We start from the raw sequence: 21,592 nt of genomic DNA, 5'->3' as shown, positions 1-21,592 counted from the left end.
ATACATCGTCCTTTGAGAAATAAAATACCTCAGTTTGTTTCCGCCGGGTTCCCGTCTTAGACAATTAACCATACCAATAACACCACTGAGTGGCTGAGAATTCACAGTTAACCAAAGAGTTTTCTGTTGTGATGCCATGAACTCGTTTTTCAAAACATCAAACCAAGATCCATTTAACTCATCAACTGGTACAATTACAATTTCCTCATCAACTTTTTTCGGTTTACGACGGAGTAGGAACAACGTAGAGAAATGACCTGAACGGTTGAAGATCAATTCATAGCCAACTTCTTTAAAGATTCCATCCCATCGTTGTTCATCACAGTAGCAATAACAACTACGTTCATCTTCCATTTCGAGAGGGACTGTCCACAATGTTTCTAACACAAATGCTACTGGAAAATTATTTGTTATTTCCTCGATAAGTATGAAGCCATTTTCTTGAACGGCAGATGATAAATATGAGAATGCTGTTTTGATGTTGTTTTGTGTACAGAGAAAGTTTCTAGCAACTACAATGTCGATTTGTTTGGAATTTGACGGATAATATGATGTTGCATCCCATTTAACATAATTCATATTACTTGATTCCTCCGAAGAGATTTCCTGACTTCCAGCTACAGTGTAAGTGATATCTGAAAATGGTCGTACATTTACCAGTGGGAGAATGTACATATCCACCGATCTACCAGTAGCCATAACTTCCAAGATATTGAATCTGTAAGATGCAGTATTTTCAATGGCAATGTCCAAGTACGGTACCATAATTTCTGGACGAGACATCAAAGTAACATCTGCCACGATCTCCAAATTTCCATTTTCCATTTTGTTTTCATCTATATTTTCGAATATGCTCTTCAACTTCATTTTTAACTCGTTGCATTTTGCATTTGATCTTCCTGGATCTTTTAAAGAAGGCATTTTACTCGTTATCTGGTTCAAGAATGTTTCTATTCGATTCTTATAGGACTCCTGAAGTCCATTTTTGCATAAAATATCCAGATTGTGGACGGCATATGCATAACAATTTTGTACACAGTCTACTAGTTCATGTCCTTCAATTTCATTTGTAGTGTGAGGTATAAAACAATACTTTTGCAAGACAGGATTCGCCTGTTGACGTCTTGGTGCCACATTTGAATGGGTTCCTAGGATCTCGACGCCAGAAGAGATCACTATGTTGAGATCTTTTTCCACTTTGACAAATGATGCTGAAATAATTCGTATTAACATTTGTTTACACATCATTTGTTGTTTTCCTATTTTGTTGAATAAAATTGTTTAAAAAAGAAGGCCATTTTAAAATAACATGAATGAAATTTAATTCAGTCTTTACACTAAATCAATTTGAATCATTGAATCTGTTTCATAAATGTGAAAAAATCTAATGTAAATGATAAAAAAATATTTTCGCTTAACTACAAATATTTAGTTAAATCAAAATTAAAAACTAATCAACGTCTTCAATTCAATAACCTTTCAAAGTTAAAAAAAAGTTGACACATACAACTTTAGACATGGACTCTAATCTTTTGACATGTTTGAAAAATGAAAAAAAACGACATACATTTTTGTTTTTCTTTAGTGCAAAGAAGGTGATCTAAGTGAGCTTTTGGATCAATCGAGACAGCTGCAATCCGTGTGGGTAATCGCAAGCACTGTTCTCCAGTACATAATATCCAAATTTGTAACATAGTGTCCAAGTAAGATATCCAGTTGTCAATCCATGCTAATTCACCTCTACTACCTGCAATATATTATTTACTTATATTTTCACATTGTACAAGGTCATGATTTGGCAGTCTTTTCAAAACAAGACTTGCTTAAGCTAAATCCGTTGGATGTGTACTAATTGATTCTTTAGTATGGAAAACATTATTTATCTAACATATGTTATTGAATATATAGAAACCTTGTGTTTGTGCATCTTGCAAATCGTGTGAGTCAAGCCATTACCAACTGATTTTTCCGTTGTTTTCATGTTGTGCTGTTTCACCTCTGTCCCAAATGAGGTGATGATTGAGGTGTACTAACATGTTCAATCTCCTCACATGATATATGTGCATGTCCCAAGTTAAGAGCCGATCATTGTGGTTAGTTGCTTCATGCCATATGTATTTTACGTTTTGTTTCATTATTTGTCGTGTTCATGGTATCTGTCTCTTGTCGATTGCTGACGAGCGTTGGGTGACTATTACATTGTTACGTAAAATGTAACCCTCTTTTCATATGAAGACGTTCACTAATGGTTTTTCGTGTTATCATTACAACATACTTTACAAGGCGTGTATACTTTAATGAAACGGTCGTCCGGCGTTTTAAATTAGAAACCTGGAGTCGTATTCATAAAAATCTTACGATTAAGATTGATATTAAGTCATGAACAATTCATTATACTTAGTAATACGATTAATCTTAGTCGTAAGTATTATGTGAAATTGACGCCTGGTACCTTACCTTTGATAACTATTAAACGTATACTGTTACATTAATTTTGTTTGCTTCGAGATACGTCTGGACAACTAATGGAGAGTACATTTTTGTGAGAAGAAAGGTTCAATTGAAAATGTTGAAATACGCTACATCGTGATGATCGTTAGACAATACGTAATACAAAATTGGTATTTTGGGGGGTTTTATTTGATCTGTTTGGTTGAATTAATATATATCTAACAATACCTTCTATATTAGTGTTGAGAATGCCCCGAAACTTCCCGTCGTACTCATATCCTCTAAGTCTCAATTCTTTATATACATCTGTAGAGGTCAGTTGAAACTCCTCTTTTTGGTCCATAATTACTTTTTTGACAGGAGAAGATAAAACAGATATAGAACCACTACATTTCAGCGTGTCATTTTCTGAGATCTCAAATGTTCCTGTTGATTCCATTATATTTACCTTTAACTTGACCTTACCTGTGAAATTATAATTAGCGATTTACAAAACAAATTAAAGAAGTGATACAGTATATATATAGAGCAACACTAGATAGTCACTCGTCTTTCTATCTATCAAAATTAGATCTAAATTAAACCAGGTATGAATACATATATACTCTTTGTAAATGAACTCCTTTTATTCACAATTTATCTAGCTGTAATCAATTTGTTTCTTTTGAAAATCCGTTTGTGTTCAAATTACTAAATGGGTGTAAATATGACATTAAACAAGTTTCAATAGGTCTGTGTATTGATATTCATCGGCCGTGTTGAGGGTTGATTTTATACTGTTTTTCTTTTTTCTTGGGGTTATTTGTCATGGTTATGCAAGTTACGTAGAATAATACACTCAGGTAATTCATAAGTTGAGAGGCCTGAATAATTTATATTCATTTTACCACTGGATAAAAATGCAATGGGTGTTCTTTTCATCTTTATTAAAAGAAAAGGTCACCTAAAAATGTTTTCTAGATATTGACAGAACCATTTATTTCTATTGCAGCTAAATTCAGTATATAAAGTATACAAATTGTTTAATATTCACAACGAATCGAAATTTCAAAATTACGTTTTAGTATTCGATTCCATCTTGTTGTAATTGAAAAAGGAAAGTTACCTTTCAATCTATATTCCTTAAGGAAAAACTTACTTTCATTTGGCATTATGGTTGTTGCATGGATTGCCACATTTTCAAACTTTACAGGCAATTCATAATAAATCTTTCCCTTCATCTTTGCAAATGACTTCCATGTTAATACTAGGAAACCTGTGGCAGGAAACAAGACACGGCCATCGATGGAATGACCAGTAAGGTAACTGTATTGTGAATTATTTGACATTTCAATTTCATGAGTGGATCCACTGTTTGACTCTAATGCCTGTGCAGAAAATTGTTCTGCCTTTGGTACATCCCATGACACCGAATGATCCCATCCTACCAAAGATGAAATCATTGGAGTTTCTTTTGGTACGGGAAACTTAACTAGTTGACAGATCTTTAGAGGATTCAAGTTAATTCCATGAAGGAAGCACCTTGAATGATAAATAATGGACACATGAAATACAGCATCATTGTAAATTGTTTTACATAAAATAATAACATCATACGTTCAATATCAATCCACTATTTGCATTGGTAGACACCAATTGCAAAGTTTTAAATCTTCGTATAATATTGTATTCTAATGGTTGTGGTCTGCTATCTATCTTTTGAAGGCAGATATCATTCTTGTATTAAAATGAACGGATTGGTATATGAATGGGCAAAACAAAAATATGATCAAATTTGTTAACATACCTTCCTAAGCTTGTGAGGAAATATGTAATATTGTCTCCGTGGTCTCTCTTCATCAGCCCCAATGAAGTGCATTTTGGTCCAAGAGATCTTTTAAGTATCGCATGTAGTAAACAATGAGGTGCAATCTCTATGACAACAGCATTGTTAGGGACATGTTTCAATGCTTCATGAAATAGGACAGGGCTCACTAAGTTGTTAACATGGTAGTCAGCGGACGAATATTTAGCCATATTTAGATGCCAATTGTCTTCAGGAATGGACGAACTAATCCATTTCTTACTTCTTGGTTTTGGTACGATAACCTAAAAAAAATCAAAAATATCAGTTTTAAGCAACCAGTTGATAGATATATGTGCACACATATAACTCTTTTCATTATGTGCCATACAATCCATCTCGTAACATTAGATATATCTTAGAAAACAAATGAATAGCCATGCAAAAAAAATTGCCAATTATTTAGGCCCCTTTTTGTCATAAATATGTCCTATTGAAATAGTTTCGTTTAACTCACCTTGATCTCATTTTTGGGGCTAATGTTACGATTCTGTGATAGTTGTAGGCAAGCTTTCTATTAGGACAATCTACATAAAACCAATTATCAGTAGAGATTGAGAGATATTTAAGCATGGGGTTTTATAGATTTGTGTTTTCCCTGTACAGGTATTAATTGTATAATCTTATATTTAACCATTTTATACCCTACCTATGGTAGTTTGTGTTTCTGTCTTAACGTTCGTTCATTCGTCCGTGTGTTTTGAGTTAAAAAAATATTCAAAGTAGTCTTTGATGAAGTTGAAATCCTATCAATTAGAAATTCATTACACATATACCCTATCATATGGTCTTTCTAATTGTAATGGCAAAGTAGTACATACACATTATAAGGATATACAGGGATTACACAAAAAAAAATAATTGAATGAATTACTTGTAAATAGAAATCCATAATAAACTTACTTTTGCTAACGCGGATTTCAGTGCTGGTGCCATTTTTGTCATTTCATACGAATGGAAAGCAATACCAGCACTATTGACGTTTTTTGCAAAGATTTGTTTCTTTTGAAGAGCTGTAACAAATTTTGAAACTGAGGCTGCTGGACCAGATATCGTAACAGTATCTTTTGAGTTATGGCAAGCAGGAACTACATCTGGCGGACACATTTCTCTAGCCTTTTCCCATGTCAAACCTATAAATGAGATATTATTCTATGAGATTCAACAGATGCTTCAAAATCGGTCTCTATTATTTCATGTTATGTTCCTGTTTATGATTGATAAATGGAAACACATTTCAATACAATTTAAAACAGTTTTAAGAATATGTTTTTGGGTATTCCGAAAATAACGTTCATAAACAATAATTCAATAATAAGTAATTAAAATTAATGGGTAAAAAATAAAAACAAATAAAAGTTTAGATGGCATAAGTACGTCATCACTTATGTTGGAAGCTTGTGACAAACAAAAAACACTTTTACATAGCTCATATCAAAGAGTCCATAGTTATTTTGAGAATATAGACGTTTATTAATTGTTGACGACTTTGGGATGCCCTAATTATGTCGGTTGGCTGTGTTTCCTTAGGTGACTGTCACATTGATAAGAAACCCTAAATTTCCTTTTGTTTTCCATTTAAAAATACCACATTATTGAAAATTATTAGATCTTAAAGATGATTGCTAACCAAGTCAAACTTCTTACCAACAGCAGCCATGCCTCCTAATGGCAAATTTGCTTCTTGGATACATTTGCCTCTCCAGAAAGCTGCTAGGATAGTCTCCTTTGCTGTCAATGAACCATCAGCATAACCACAAGCCAACTCTCCAACTGAATGACCTAAAATTCCATCTGGCATGACACCAATAGCAGATAAGAGATCTACTAATGCCACCTGTTTAATAGAAGGAAAGAAATGAATGTATTCTTCAAAAATTAGTACGTTATAAATATATGAGCATTGGTTGCACTTCCCTTTGTGTTTTTCAATTAATACCATTAAGTACAGAAGTGACATCGGATGTATATATACATATATGTTATGTTTTTTCAAATAGCTAATTTAGTAAAAACTTGCTCTTTTTTCTATTTTACTCTCGGTAAAAACCCTCAACAAATCCATTTTATATTTACATTTTATTGAATTCACCTTACAAACCAAACAAAAAAGCATGGGTTTTAAAATTTTCATTTGAAAAAAGGAAAATGTTTAAAGCGTTTGAAATAATGTACCTGTATTGCCGCGATACAAACAAAACATTTTAATGTATCATTGAAATCGTTCTCTAATCCTCTCGTCAAGATTGTATAAATTTTAACACCATATGGATGTAGCACTGTTTCTGATCTTAATATGGACTCTTTGAATGCTGGAATAGCCATCATCTGTTTTCCCATACCACACCATTGTGTTCCCATTCCAGAAAATACAAACCATACTGGACGATTTTCTTTTTGTTTTACATCCTGAAACGACCCATAAAATATTAAGAATAAATTCACCGTTTTATTACCTTTTCAACATGTATTTTAAATCAATCCATGAAGGATTGGAATATTTGAAGTCCTGTGACTACATTCACATCAACTCTAAGGGTGGAGTAGAGCGATTGACGTCAAAAAATATTACACAGGAAGAAGCTTAAAATAATTAAGTCATTCAAAGTATTTCCAAAATTATAATTTCTCATGGGGGGTGGTGGTATACAGGGTTGAAAAATAAAATGTTTCTGTTATAACTAATTTCAGAAAAAGACCGAAATTTAAAATTATCCAGAAGTTCTCTTGAATTTTTAAGAATCCACATAAGGTTAATACCACTACGCGAGAAAATTAATTTTGTCGTTCAAAGTATTTTTAAAATTATAATCGAACAATAACATTATGGCATTATAGAACAATAACGTAATGGGGGAATTTCTAAAAGTACAGAGCAACGTCATATATACCAAAGAAAATCTAAAAGTAACACGTAGTACTACATAATACATCAGGAAAAATGAAAGATAATACGAACATATTGACGGAATGTATAAGTACCGATCCACATCAAATGGATATAACAGACTAAACAGTAAAAATTATGTAAATAATAGAACAAAGACAAATAAAATATTATTATAACACGTTATTAGATGATAAACAACATACACATACGTATTTAATAGTTGCAATTTCAGAAAATGCTGCATGCAAACTAAGATTTAAAAATGCAATGAATTATGTTAACTACAACTTTCTCGTCACAATGTGTTTTATACTAAAATGTTGAATCACAAAAATAACAAATTCCGAAAATAAAAATCAAAAAGGTAAGTCCGTAAGCAAATGACAAAATTAAAGTTCAAACAAATCAAACGAATGGATAACAACTGTCATATTCCTTGACTTGGTATTTGAATTTTCTTATGTAATAATGGTGGATTAAACCTGGTTTTAAAGTATCTTAACCTCTTACATGTATGAAAGTCGCATGGAAGTCCATTATATTGACAACAATAATTGAACAAAACAAAAAGACAAAATAGTTAAAAATGTCAAAATCAGGGGTAGAACAGTCAACGATATGCTTCTGCACAAAATATTCTTACTTACGTGGACTTCTTGTATCTGAGAGTCTGCATTTAGAATAGTAAAACCTCTATAGATATGACTGCAATTTCGGGTTTCATTCAGTAAAGAATGAAAATGAATATTTGTACTGTGCTCCTCGGCTGCAGTAAGAACTTTTTCTAAGCCCTTCTTTGTCCTTGAAGTATAGACGAATAATCGTTTTGACAGGTCACCTGATGTAATCCTACTGCCTTGATGAGGTCGCAAAACGATATGGGAATTTGAACCTCCAAAGCCAAAAGAGCTTACTGCAATCAATCCACCGTTAAAAGATGTGTGTTCTGTAACTACTTTCAGTTTCCCATTTGAAAGTCCCGGGATATCAGGATTTGGGTTTTTATAGTGTAGATTTGCTGTTATCTGATTACTTTCCATGCAAATTATCATTTTTGTGACTGCTGCTAAACCTTTATATAAAAAACCTCAAAACTAATATAAATGTTGGCCTGGAAGAATGGTTACATATATATATATATATATATTGTCACATATTGATCAATTTTTACAATTACTGATCCTAAACAAACGGAACGAATAACGATATATTTATTTGGTGATAAAGCGGTAAATATGTCCGTATATAAACATGATAAAGTTTATATGTGTTTGCAGTAAGAATTCCTCATCCTGATAGTCTTTTTGGAGAACAGACCCAAGTAGTTATCAGTCCCATATTAAAAATTGTACCTAAATATTATGATCAAGGGTAGTCGGTACGCTTACTAGTATACTCCTCATTTTTTTTCGCTTGTCCCAAGTCAGGAGCATATCCTTGTTAGTCTTGTATTATTTTAAATTTTAGTTTCTTGTGTACAATTTGGAGTTTAGTAAGGCGTTCCTTATCACTGAACTAGTATATATATTTAAAACTAGTTGTTGGCATGACACGGGTTATGTTCTTCTCATATATGTTATGATGGTATGATACTAAACCCCTAACGGGAAGGGTTGTGCCTGATATTCATATGATGAAATCATAATCTTTCAATCAGTTTAATTGAAGTCTGGAGCTGGCATGTCAGTTAACTGCTAGTAGTCTGTTGTTATTTTTGTATTATTGTCATTTTGTTTATTTTTTTTTGAGTTACATCTTCAGACTCGGACTTCTCTTGAACTGAATTTTAAATATGCGTATTGTTATGCGTTTACTTTTCTACATTTGCTAGATACATGGGAGGTTTGAGATCTCATAAACATGTTTAACCCTGCTGCATTTTTGCGCCTGTCGCAAATCAGGAGCCTCTGGCCTTTGTTAGTCTTGTATTATTTTAATTGTAGTTTCTTGTGTACAATTTGGAAATTAGTATGGCGTTCATTATCACTCTGAACTAGTATATATTTGTTTAGGGGCCATCTGAAAGACGCCTCCGGGTGTGGGAATTTCTCGCTTCATTGAAGACCTGTTGGTGACCTTCTGCTGTTGTTTTTTTCTATGGTCGGATTGTTGTCTCTTTGACACATTCCCCATTTCCATTCGCAAATTTATTGCTTAGGAGCCGGCTGAAGGACGCTTCCGGGTGCAGGAATTTCTCGCTACATTGAAGACCTGTTGGTGACCTTCTGCTGTTGTCTGTTCTATGGTCGGGTTGTTGTCTCTTTGACACATTCCCCATTTCCATTCTCAATGTTATTCTTATTAATAACAAAGTCAATAAAAAATGGAAATCATCAAGTAAAGAAACTATTCTGATTGTCAGTCTGCACCGATTTCACAAATAAACCCCATTTAAATGATGATATTCATATAAGCTACGTTTTGTTTGTAGTTACGTTTTAAAGAAAATGCCTTTTTTTCAATAAATTGTACATGAAAAGTTTGATGGTGTAAGAGATGCATAGTTTTCCAATCAACTATCTTCTGAAATTATTCCTGAATGATATGGTTCAGCAATAAAGTACAGATACTAATCAAAAGAAATACCTGCTGCAGGTTCTGTGTGACCAATATTCGACTTCACCGAACCAATCAAAAGAGATCTTGTACGATCCTTACAAAATATATCGCAGATAGTATTAAGTTCCTGTGGGTCACCAGCTTGAGTACCAGTTCCATGAGCCTCTACATACTCAACTGAGCCAGGATCAACGGAAATATCACGATAAACACTTTGTAATAACTCTTTTTGTGCAGTTCCAGACGGAAATGTTATTCCTTAAAACAAACAATGAATATTGTTAGCAAACGATATTTAAATAGTCTAATCAGAAAAGGACTCAAGTATATTGCACTTCATTATACATTTTAATTCTATCAGTTTAATGCCACAACATTTATTATATAATAAAGTAATGGTATCAATTAAAGTGCACCAGATGCTCATTGCGACAGTTAGTGTATTTTCAGTTTTGCCAATGGAATATATTTGAAAATCCAAGGACCTAGAACAAACGTTGTAAAAATAACCGAAAAAAACCCCCAAAATTAAAGTCAATAAAGGAATCAAAGATATGTAGGACGAAAATTCATTTATAAATATTATTTCCAAATTTTAATTGCATCATTTCATACTGAATAATAAATGTGATCGATACAAATGGTATCGGCAGTCACTTGAATCATGATTATCATTTTTTTTTGTAAAAAGTAATCAGAATGATATATGACTATATGAATACTTATATCTAACCCCAAATCAGTGGTGTCAATCAAAAGTAATATCACAAAAATACTCTGAGGAAAATTCAAAAAGGAAAGTCCTTAATCCAATGTCAAAATCAAAAGCCAAACACATTAAACGAGTCATATTCCTGACTTGGTACAGGCATTTCCTTATTCCTTACACTGCTGTAAATATATTAAGTTGAAAGGTCGACTGCATCTTCTCATTATACAATGCCTATCAAACAAAATGGAAATTGTGGGTACATATTCCTTGTTTTTAGTCATGGAAAATCAAACTTAGTATAGCCAATTCAACTAACAAATACACGAAAAATTATTTCATCAACATGTTTATTAAAACTCATCATATATACCATGATTCATATCTTGAACTCTAGACGCTTGTCTTGTCTACAAAGAACTGATCAATGACGCTCGAATCAAACGATTAAAAAGCAAAGACAAAATGACGTAATATAAGATGAGACTTCCTAGATTTTATAACGGTGCTACATTGGCGGCATATAATACATTTCTCATGTAAAACATACCAAAAAAATGATAGTTTTAAAAGATTGCACAGTGAGGTAATAAATCATTTGTTCACAATATAAAATTGACAGTATCTTATCTGATTAATTAACAAAATAAACATAAAATGTCTTGATTAATTGATTGGATGTGTAAAGCGCCATGTGATACCTTGCTCGATGAAATCAATTTGCAAAATCAACAGATAAAATCAAAGTTTCATACAGCTGAAATTAAAGTGATAATAGAATATCCACAGTTATATTTGTTGTTATAAAATTATAGTTAATCTTACCTTTTTCCTTCCTTCCATCGTTGTTTGATCTAGCATGTAATATGGTACAATATATTCTCCTCGATACATTTTGTTTTTGTAAAAAGACAGCAACAACACCTTCACTTCTACAGTACCCATCACCTATCAAAGTTATAGTTCGTTACTGTTTCAAAATGTTATTACAAAACATGATAATACTAACGAAACAACTAACGTATCAGAAGAAGTTTAATTATCCGAGACTCATGTTACAAAGAGACACAGCTCTACCAACTGACCAAGCGGGTGTTCGATTAGCTTAGTTTGTTTTATAAATTTTATAACTTTTTTTCTCCTTTCGGTAGTCTGCTTTATAGATATTCGTAAACGTGTGATGCATGCTATAGTTATATTTTGTTTTTCATTTGCTATCGGTTATAATTGTCTCCATAAAATATACTATCTAAACAAAACACAAAGTAGGGCAAAATCAGTCAATTTTTCATCCAGTGATGCATTATGCCAAGAGTTGACTTGTAATGACTAGTAGGATATAATGCAACAAGCGAAAGAACATTTATACCGAACTCCGAGGTAAATTCTTAACGAAAAGTAAATAATCAAATTGGAAAATCGTAAGCGCAAAAACATCAAACAAATGGATAGCAACTGTCATATTTCAGACTTGATACAAGTATTCTTTTATGTAGAAAATGATGGATTAAACCTTGTTTCATAGTAAGCTTAACCTCTCGCTTGTTTGACAGTCGCAAAAGTTTCATTTTTTTTTACAACGATGGTCAAGTATTAATTTTTTTCATGATGTAGTCATTCGTTTGAAATACAAAACTTAAATGAAAACAAAAAAATAATCTTTGATGAAAATCGCCAAAATTTGGGGGTATCGATTTTAAATAATTCAAAATGTATTTAATAACATTAACGGTATCAATTTTCCTGCACCAGATGCGCATTTCGACAATAATCTGTATCTGTCCTATGTTGTTACTGGTTAGTAACACTGTAAAACCTGTACCTGATGCATCGAAAGATTTGCAAGTGCCGCCGTTTGAAAGCATTCCAAGCTTGTGGTACTGTAGTGATGTTGTCGGTCGTACACACAAATTGCAGCCAGCTACAATGGCTGCATCACAGTGCCCTTGTCTAATGCTGTGAAAAGCTTGATCCATGGCCGTCAAACTGGAGGAGCAGGCAGTGTCTACACTGAGACTTGGGCCTAAAAAAATAATTAATAATTGATAGTGTAACCGTGAAAACATACCTGTAGGATTAAGAAAAAAAGGCAGAAGATAACCACAGGAATACTCAAACTCTAACTAGAAAATGATCAGACTATGCCACAAAATAACGAAAAACAATAACTTTTTCTAAATTCATAATTTAGATAAGATAGTATAAGGTCACAATTGAGAGAGAACATTTAAGTCATGTATCGATACGGGTTTGTCGCGATTTTATCGGTTTCGGTGAATGGATCAGATTAGATATGATACACTGCAGGAAAAAACATATCGAAACAACAATGCATCAACACAAAATCTCGTATAAAAAAAATATAACTCAGCCAAAATCAATAAAGTTTCAACCATGACTAATTAAATACAGCGTTTCAACTGGACTAAAGTAGATAATTGCTAGTAAATTATAAATGTACTGTTTGATGCAAATAACACATACAATTATGTTTGGAAGCCCAAGCGCAATTTGCTCAAAAATCACAATTTTCAATATCAGGGAAGACAGGAAAATGAAAGATAAGAACAGTTTTTACAAGAAAGGATCCTATATAATAGATTGAATCGTCGAATGTAAGTTTCTGATAGTTTCTTAATACATGTAATATTCAAGCGGAGAATTTATGAAAAAAAATGCCTATAAAATCACATATTTTATGTTGAATGGCAAGGGAAATTCCAATATTAATACTACATGTATCTACGAAATATTTAGTTACCGGTTTCCGTCCAGATCATTATCAAACAGGGAACCAAGTGAAAATCATTTTGGACCAAAAGTGTATCGAAATACTAGGAACGACGATATGAATTGACAATGCCATAACTGAGAATAAACATAAATAACTTCAATTATACGGGAATCTATCCAAAAGTACATTTTGTGTTTATTGAGATAATATTAATTTAAAGAATGGAGTATCATAAAAAAAAATTTGATGGAAGGGAGGCTATAGAAACTAATATTTTGGACAATGACATCAATAGATTTAATAAGAATAATCTATAAGTTATTGTCAGCTAATACTTTAACTTAATTTAAACAACAAAGTGTTACACTTAAAATATTTGACTTCAAGTAGTAATATTTCTGCAAATTTGATATTAGCTTATTATAAAAAACATAATTTTCTTCTATGAAATACTTACCATGTAAAATATTTTCATTTATAAATTGAAAAATGTGAATGTTGCATGCCTTTACACTAAGCATGAAAAGTATTTGATTCAGCATGTCACGGTTAAACTGATACTTTTCATGAACTATTTTCTGAAACACTTTCACAAATGCATGATGTATGATTCCCCAGGGAAGCCATGCTTTAATTATGAAACAGAGTAAATATAGTAGTTGACAGAATTTCTCAGTGACATATTGTCCCAAAGAACCTGACAAATTTCCATTGAGAAGGACACTATTTCGAAATGAAATACTGTCCTCAACATATTTATTACTATAAAATAATTTTGTCCGGCTGTCCGGCGTAAACTGTTTCAAGGGGACATTATGTTATGATGCTGTTACATATGAAAATCGTATATTTGTCTTCAAAAATTTGCACCCCCCAAAAAAAAAGTCGATACCATTAGGCATATTTCAAGCTTTTGAGTTTTTATAGAAATATTTATGGTCAAAAAAGCTATTTCATCTCTAAACATCACACATTTCATTAGAAGCATAGCACAATCTAAAATGACATCAAGAGTTATGCCTCCTTCATTTGAAAGAAATTTTTGTTTCAGTTTTTGTCATCAATATTAACACAGTTCAAACCTTTGAAATCAAAGTAAAAGGACAGTCTATTTGCAAACATTGTTCGATGGAATCCTATCAAATGGTAACCAAGAGTTGTATCTGGGTCAGAAGACCAGGCATCATGTGACTCTGATAGACTGCTACCAATAAAAACTCCAGTTCTTGATCCTCTCAAACAGTCTGGACTAACTCCTTAAAATATACAATGGTTCAATTCAAATTAAACGGAGTTGTTGGTAAAAGTTATATATGGAATAGCTACCAAATCACAGAAATAAAAGGCAATTGAGCTTCCTGAATACATTATGAAGTAGAAAAATAAATTATGACACCGACATCTAACATTTTTTAATGTAAGTTAAAAAAAATTATAAGAATTAATATATTCAGTTACATACCAGCATCAATGATAGATTCATAGGTTACTTCAAATAGTAATCTTAATTGAGGGTCCATACTATTGGCCTGCTTTTGGTGAATGCTAAAGAATTCTGCATCAAACTTGGTAATATCCTTAAGTTTTCCCATTCTTGCAGGTAGGCCATGAAGTCCTGAAAAAATAATTTTAATTATTTGGTCGATGAGCACAGATCAATCTATCACTAACTAAATAATTATAGATTTTGATACACCAAATATCATAATTTGGTATCTAAGAAATCTTGAGGCACTATTATATATCTAAGAGAAGACTTTCTAAGTTTGATTAAGAATTGTCTCATCTATTTTATATGTTTTTAGCAAACACAATATATTTGAACTAAACTTACTTCATATATAGATACTGAGCACAATATGTGTTTCGTGTAAACAAATCAAATGTGTTTGAATAAATTCATTGAAACAGGATTATTGCGGTGCTTTGCTTTTGCGCCAATTGGCATTTCATTTGCGCCAAAAAACCATTTCATTTGCGCCACAAACAATATTTCAGTTGCGCCAAAATAAAACCTTTTAATTGCGCCAATATTACAGGTAAATGCAAGTAAATAGTATAAAAACATATTTAAAAAAAGACATTTGATAATAAAAGTTTTTGTTTGCAAAATTAAATATATTCCTCAGAAATCAGTCGACATTAAACCACACAAGTAATGTTAAAACCTTAATGAAGCACAGTTCTGTTATATAATTAAACGTGATCATATACCTAGTATGAAACATGAAAGAAAACAGTTTACACTGGAGTTATTCTAAGCATGATACAACTATTATAAAGTTATACGTCTACCCTGGCACCAAACTTGTAAGCGACGGCCCTGATGTATTCATGTCTGGAAAATTATTGATAACAAATAGATGCGTAAAGTCGAAACCCTAACTATACAGGTATAAAACTTATTCAAGAAATTACATTTTACGTATCGACGCAGATGAAAAACTCATTATCTTTTTCATTTACGTTTGTTATATATATTATGAATAAAACATAACAAGAGTCATCGGCTTAGAAATATATTTTTTCGTCAAATATTGCTGTAGTGATCGCTTTTATCAACTCCGTACAGGGATACATGAATATATCATGTATATGAACTATGACATTTTAAAATATACGTTGATCCTATTTTGTGTATCTCTTTCTATTCTATTCTTTCATATTCCATCGATTGTGAATTTTTTGGATTAATTCTCTTATGAGATATAAGTTAAACAAAACCGAACTTCAAGGTAAATAAATAATAAACTGACAAAATCTAAAGTTATGAACCAACGAAACAAGTGAAAAATAACTGTCATATTCCTGAATTTGGAAAGGCATTATGATTGCTTCTTTTAATAATTAAAAATGCATGTTTTTATAATAGAACTTGAACTTTTCAAACTATTTTATAGGCCATTGATTGAAAAACTTACAGAAACCCATACTGAAAAAAGGTATTATGCATACCTGACATATCTACCGATCAAATTTATCAAATTCACAGGCAGAACTCTGACAAATAAACTTTAATCCTTTTGAATATTTATGCAATTAAAAAACGCCAAATTTAATACTCTATAAACATATTACAAATTGATTAATTTCACATAACGGACTGATTTTTTTCATTATGGTTACCAAGTCAAGAAGCCGTCATTTCATTTATTTTGTGTTCTTAATATGTGGCCTGTACTTGTGACCTGTGAAAGAAATTGTCACAATTGAATGATTTTTTTTTGATAAGATGACATTTTGTGCAAATGTATTCAGTACTCTGAGATCAACATATTATTGATAACGTCATTGGATGCTTTTGAATATCAAGCCTCATAACTACTTTTGTATTTTTAATTTTTGACACACTACAAACCGATTGATATTTTTGTATGATTTATCTATAATAAATACCATTATTTCTTTATTAGAGATGGCAGTTAAAAGTATAATATTAAGACTTTTTAATAAGAATTAGTGTTCGTTGTACTTTTACTTGATTGAACAAACGCAATTATTTTGCACGTTTGTATAAAATGTCAACGTCTTACAAACACACAAACAAAAGCATGACAGCCATATATTATTACGATATAGTCCAAGGTTTAATTTTATCGAAATAAACACGGGTAAATGTTAATCACGTGTAATCCATTTATACTTTTCCGATACATTTGGAATATTACTGACTTGTTTTCAAAGGCAAAACACTTTGCTTATAGATTTCGAAAATCATAATGATATATCCTTCTAACATATTAATTTAGCCATGATAATGTTGTAAGGACTTGACTCGTGCCTTCTTTTCACTAAAATTACATAAATTACAATTTTATGTCCCATTAAATTTCAACATGTTTATGACTTCAAAGTTAAATCAAAATTGACATTTCTGTCCTACAGTTTCTAGACGCTCGATCTTATAGATATAGAAAATGCCCTGTTTTGAGCAATTATCACACATACTCCTTTTTAAAAGATAAAACATTGATATACAATGATGAAAAATAATTCCGAACAGCAAAACGTGACTCATCACTAAATCAAAAAGGGGGACGCGGGGATTCCATAAAGACCAAACATTCTATCAACCTAGATAATCCACTGAAAACTTGTTTTCAGATTCCTACCTTGGTTAATACATTCTTAACAAGAAAATAGTGGATATAATCTGATTTAATAGTTAGCTAAACATCCCACTTGTATCTTGTGTCGTTCTTTTGACAAAATTGCAAGTATCACATTAAAGTGTTGTCAACAATAAATGTCTAATTATAAAATGCATTATCAGTTTTCATCTATCTTATTGTTTGTACAGATTCTACGAAATCATGTGACTATTCATTTCCAATACATTACATAATTTGTAATAGCTAATTATAAAAGTTTTATCTTTTATATCTTCCCCAATTAAACCTTGATAAAAAAAATTCAGAACAATAATTAGTCTGTATACGAATAGTAACAACTAATTAGTAACAGAATAAAAACGCTATTAATTCTCAAAATGTCTTAATGGCATTTAGATTCCATCACTGCAACGAGTGTGTTACGATATTTCTCCACTCGAAACAGTTTTTAATATTTAAAGCGAGAGGTTTGCTGAGCTTTTTAAATAATTAAAATTTAACTATTGACAGCGGAGAAATATCGTAATACACGAGTTACAGGGTAGAATCTATTTCTCTAATGAACTTTATCCGTCCTTTTTAAAGGTTTGCAGAAAGTTGTGTTCTTTATATGTGACGTCATCAGAAATAGTCAACAGGACATCACAATAGGAAATTCATGTAGGTAAAAGAGATATTTCACAAGTGAGGATAATTGTTTTTTCACAAACCGCTCAAGAAATGTGAGAAAAGCATATAAATTAAAGAAAGACACATTGCAAACCTTTTGGCCATCTTCTTTCATCATCTGTCACCATGTCATCTTTATTTATCAAATGCTGTTTGAATTCTTCAATATTTTCAGATTCTGGAAGTCGACATGAAACACCACTGATGACAACATCTTCTACTTTGCTGTTAGGTGGGCTTGAAACTGGATTCAATAAAAATTGATCTGACCCAGTTCTACTTCCTTCATTTTTACTAGTGGGTTTGTCCTCCTCTGTACCCTGTGATAAACGTTTCAAATACTGTGCATACATTTTTCAGTCCCTGTATGAAAACAAATGTAGATAAGTAATTTTTATATGTTAAGATATCACTTCGTGAACGGTTTTTTTTCAGATACCAGAAGAAACAAGACAATTCAATAATCTTAATTATAATTATGATTAATTATAATAACCAGGTAAGGAGGAGGATTATGCGCCATCTAACTGTTTAAACCCGCTGCATTCTTATGTACCTTTCCTTATTCAAGAGTCTGATATTAAGTGGTTGTCATTTGTTGGTGTGGTTCATAGGTGTTTCTCTTTTTTCGTCTTGTATATAGATTAGACCGTTGACTTTTCTGCTTGAATTGTTTAACACTAGTCATTTTGGGGCTCTTTATAGTTTACTGTTCCATCAACTTCCATGTGAGCCTAGGCTCCGTGTTGAAGGCCGTACTTTGACCTATAATTGTTAACTTTTTATACACTGTGACGTGTACTGATTATTTATATTAATGAACATTTTCAAATGTAAATATCATCCAGTAAAAAGTAGAAAAATGATAATATGATGATATGAACCTTGTATCTTTCATAAAACAAAACCAGAGTTTTAACGAAAGTGTAATTTATAACCAATTGCAAAGTGTATTATTTAAGAGCTGAAAGGTTGCTATTATCGTGAGGATACACTGTTCACGTTACCACGGGAAACCTTTGGTCAATTCACCCGTGAAACTATACTGTACAAAAAGTTGTTGTTAATCAGGCGATTTTTATCATTACTGTAAAATTCAGGTATTCTAATATTGTAAAAAAAATCAAATGTCTTTGGCCATTATCAAACTGAAAAAAAACTTAAACTTATGTCAACGAAAATTCAACGGTCAACGTAGCACAATTGCGTGAAAGTGATAGGTGTCAAACATAAGCTGAAGATCTAATCCGTGTTGTAGACTAAACATAACTTTTTTAGTTTATGATCGGAAGAAGTTGGTGTTTTATCTATGTAATCGAAAAGTCACTGCTACAACCATTGCATAAACAGGCGTTCTAACGAAAGTTTTGTATATTCAAGCTTATCGCTATTTAACGAGATTTTACGAAAATTAACGATAGAAACTAAGGGAGCACGTGCCGTTGCCGTTGTGAACATCAGCATCATCATAAGCAAAATAGCGATAAACAGATTATCATTGACTATGTCAACTCGATTACTTTTCTCACTTTCGTCGTACGGAGAGCGAGAAAATCAATCTCGTTGAGATGACCAACGATAATCTACAAATGTCGCTGTGGAAACTATCTTATGTGTCAGTCAATTTTCATAGACATTTAAACACCGCAAATGAAATAGACGATATTGTGCAGCTGAATATGATCAATGTTATTGATCGACTGAGTGAGAGAAGAAAAATTCCAGACTCAATACATCAATGGTAACAATGGATTTACTTACTCAAAACAATATTTATATTTCATGATGGTCAAAGTCAAGTCAAAGTGGGTTTAACTTTTAAGACGGCAACATTATTTGGCAGACTCAGTCTTAGCGTTGCAATATGTTTGTCTAATAGTTCAAACTAAAAATTGGATTCAATCCATGCATAAGGGATGCACAACATTAGTTGTCGAACGTGGAGGTCAGAATGGATTATCACGTCATCACCAAAAGACAAAATATCTTTTATGTTTTTGTTCAGTATCCTGTATAACATTCATGTTTGTTGATTAAGCTCAATATACCAAATTATTGATGTAGAAATGGATTTGAAGTAAACTCAATGCAATTTTGTAAAGAAATGTATAATGCGTTTTTTTTTTGTACAGTAAATGTAACCCATGTTATCAAAAGCCGACGCGTTAATTGTGTTGCGAATTTTTTTTTTGAATTTTCTGCATACGTCTTGTTGTAGTTATCACAAAGTTGATCAGCGTATAACTGTAAAAAACTAATGAGATGTAATATAAATATACGTACCCATGCATCATACGCAAAACAATAAGTATTTATTATCTGTGGTCGAAAAAAGTTATTTTCATTAAAGGTCCGATCAAACATTCATTATTCGTCGGGTATTTAAGGAGATAAAGTTTGGTTATTTTCTCATGTGATCTGTCCAAGAATATAGAGATCACTCATATATTTGTCATTTTGATTTATGTATTAAAAATGAATTTCAAATGTCAGCTTGTACAAAAGTCAAAATCAAATTAAATTTAACTTTAAAAACGGACAATATTTTTTTTCCAATTTTATTTTTGTCTCAGATTGACTTAACATGGATGATTTTTTTTTTTTCAGTTGATGCTTACAAATCTGCCAGAAATGCTGTATTCTTATCGAAAGATCCATATTATTATTGTTTGAAAATATTGTTTATAATGACGTTGCCTGTTTCAAAAGCTAAACATTCCTTTCATGATCAAGCCATTTCATGAACACTGAAGATAAAGTTCCCGAATTTAGCTATCTGCAGGCATAAAGTACCTAATACACATGAATTAATGTCGTAACCGCCATTAAAAAACTGATGAAAATAATATAATAAAAAAATGACGATTACAGTTATAATTAATTATATTTTTTTTAAAAACGTACCAGTAAACTATACTTGCTCCAATAAGGTTTGATCTACTACATTTTGACAACATAATTTGAAGTGAAGTTTATGACTGCAAATATAAAAACAAAAATCGAAAGTGCATTGGCCAATCACATAACTGGACCACGATATAAAATTGCCTTTAAACACTGATGCCATCCAATTAGTAAACCCAAAAAGACTGTCAATTATACTCCGATTAAACCAATAAATTCACTATTGTGGCGGTGCAACTTCTATAATATGCATATTTGTATATAAATTATCTTAATTTTAGTTAAATTTGTTTAAATTTTTTACTTTAAATTTTAAAATTGTTATAATAATGACTTACCTAGCTATAAATTTCAAAATTCAAACTTTATAAAACGTGCCAAACGTCTCAAAGCAGAATGTATACTTATATAGCAATCATTTAATTGATTGTATGCAAAAATTACTTTCTTTTGAGCATACAACTAGAAATTACCAAATATGGTTATTGTCCAAAATAGGGTCAAAATCAAATTAATAATTGAAACGTTATATATGTCCAAAACTGTCAAATATATGTCACGGATTTATAAGAAACGGATTAATAAGTTAAACACTTGTTTCCGGATCTTATTAATCTTTCAATTGTATTAATATATTAATACCAAATTGTGTACATTATTTAACTTGAATGTTATTTTAAATAAAATATGTTTATATTCAAATCTGTCACAATATATCACT

At 31.6% G+C, this 21,592-nt stretch overlaps 1 protein-coding gene across 1 annotated transcript in view; it reads right to left on the bottom strand.

Annotated features, from left to right (window-relative positions):
• LOC143082433 (fatty acid synthase-like) overlaps positions 1-18,326 on the bottom strand; it is a 41,675-nt gene extending 23,349 nt beyond the window's left edge. The window contains exons 1-15 of the mRNA XM_076258094.1: positions 18,062-18,326; positions 14,649-14,801; positions 14,269-14,442; positions 12,275-12,475; positions 11,278-11,400; positions 9,771-10,001; positions 7,832-8,256; positions 6,470-6,703; positions 5,942-6,131; positions 5,198-5,427; positions 4,238-4,539; positions 3,590-3,972; positions 2,680-2,916; positions 1,568-1,747; positions 29-1,211 (exon numbers count right to left, since the gene is read on the bottom strand). Of these exons, the coding sequence (XP_076114209.1) occupies positions 29-1,211; positions 1,568-1,747; positions 2,680-2,916; positions 3,590-3,972; positions 4,238-4,539; positions 5,198-5,427; positions 5,942-6,131; positions 6,470-6,703; positions 7,832-8,256; positions 9,771-10,001; positions 11,278-11,400; positions 12,275-12,475; positions 14,269-14,442; positions 14,649-14,801; positions 18,062-18,320 (4,505 nt within the window). The 5' untranslated portion in view covers positions 18,321-18,326. The remainder of the gene's footprint in view (positions 1-28; positions 1,212-1,567; positions 1,748-2,679; positions 2,917-3,589; positions 3,973-4,237; positions 4,540-5,197; positions 5,428-5,941; positions 6,132-6,469; positions 6,704-7,831; positions 8,257-9,770; positions 10,002-11,277; positions 11,401-12,274; positions 12,476-14,268; positions 14,443-14,648; positions 14,802-18,061) is intronic.
• Positions 18,327-21,592: the final 3,266 nt, after the last annotated feature.

The sequence above is a fragment of the Mytilus galloprovincialis genome, chromosome 1, assembly GCF_965363235.1.
Source record: "Mytilus galloprovincialis chromosome 1, xbMytGall1.hap1.1, whole genome shotgun sequence".
NCBI classification, from domain to species: Eukaryota; Metazoa; Mollusca; class Bivalvia; order Mytilida; family Mytilidae; genus Mytilus; species Mytilus galloprovincialis.
The sequence above is the reverse complement of the archived record's forward strand: the minus strand, read 5'-3'. Positions and strand labels throughout refer to the sequence as shown.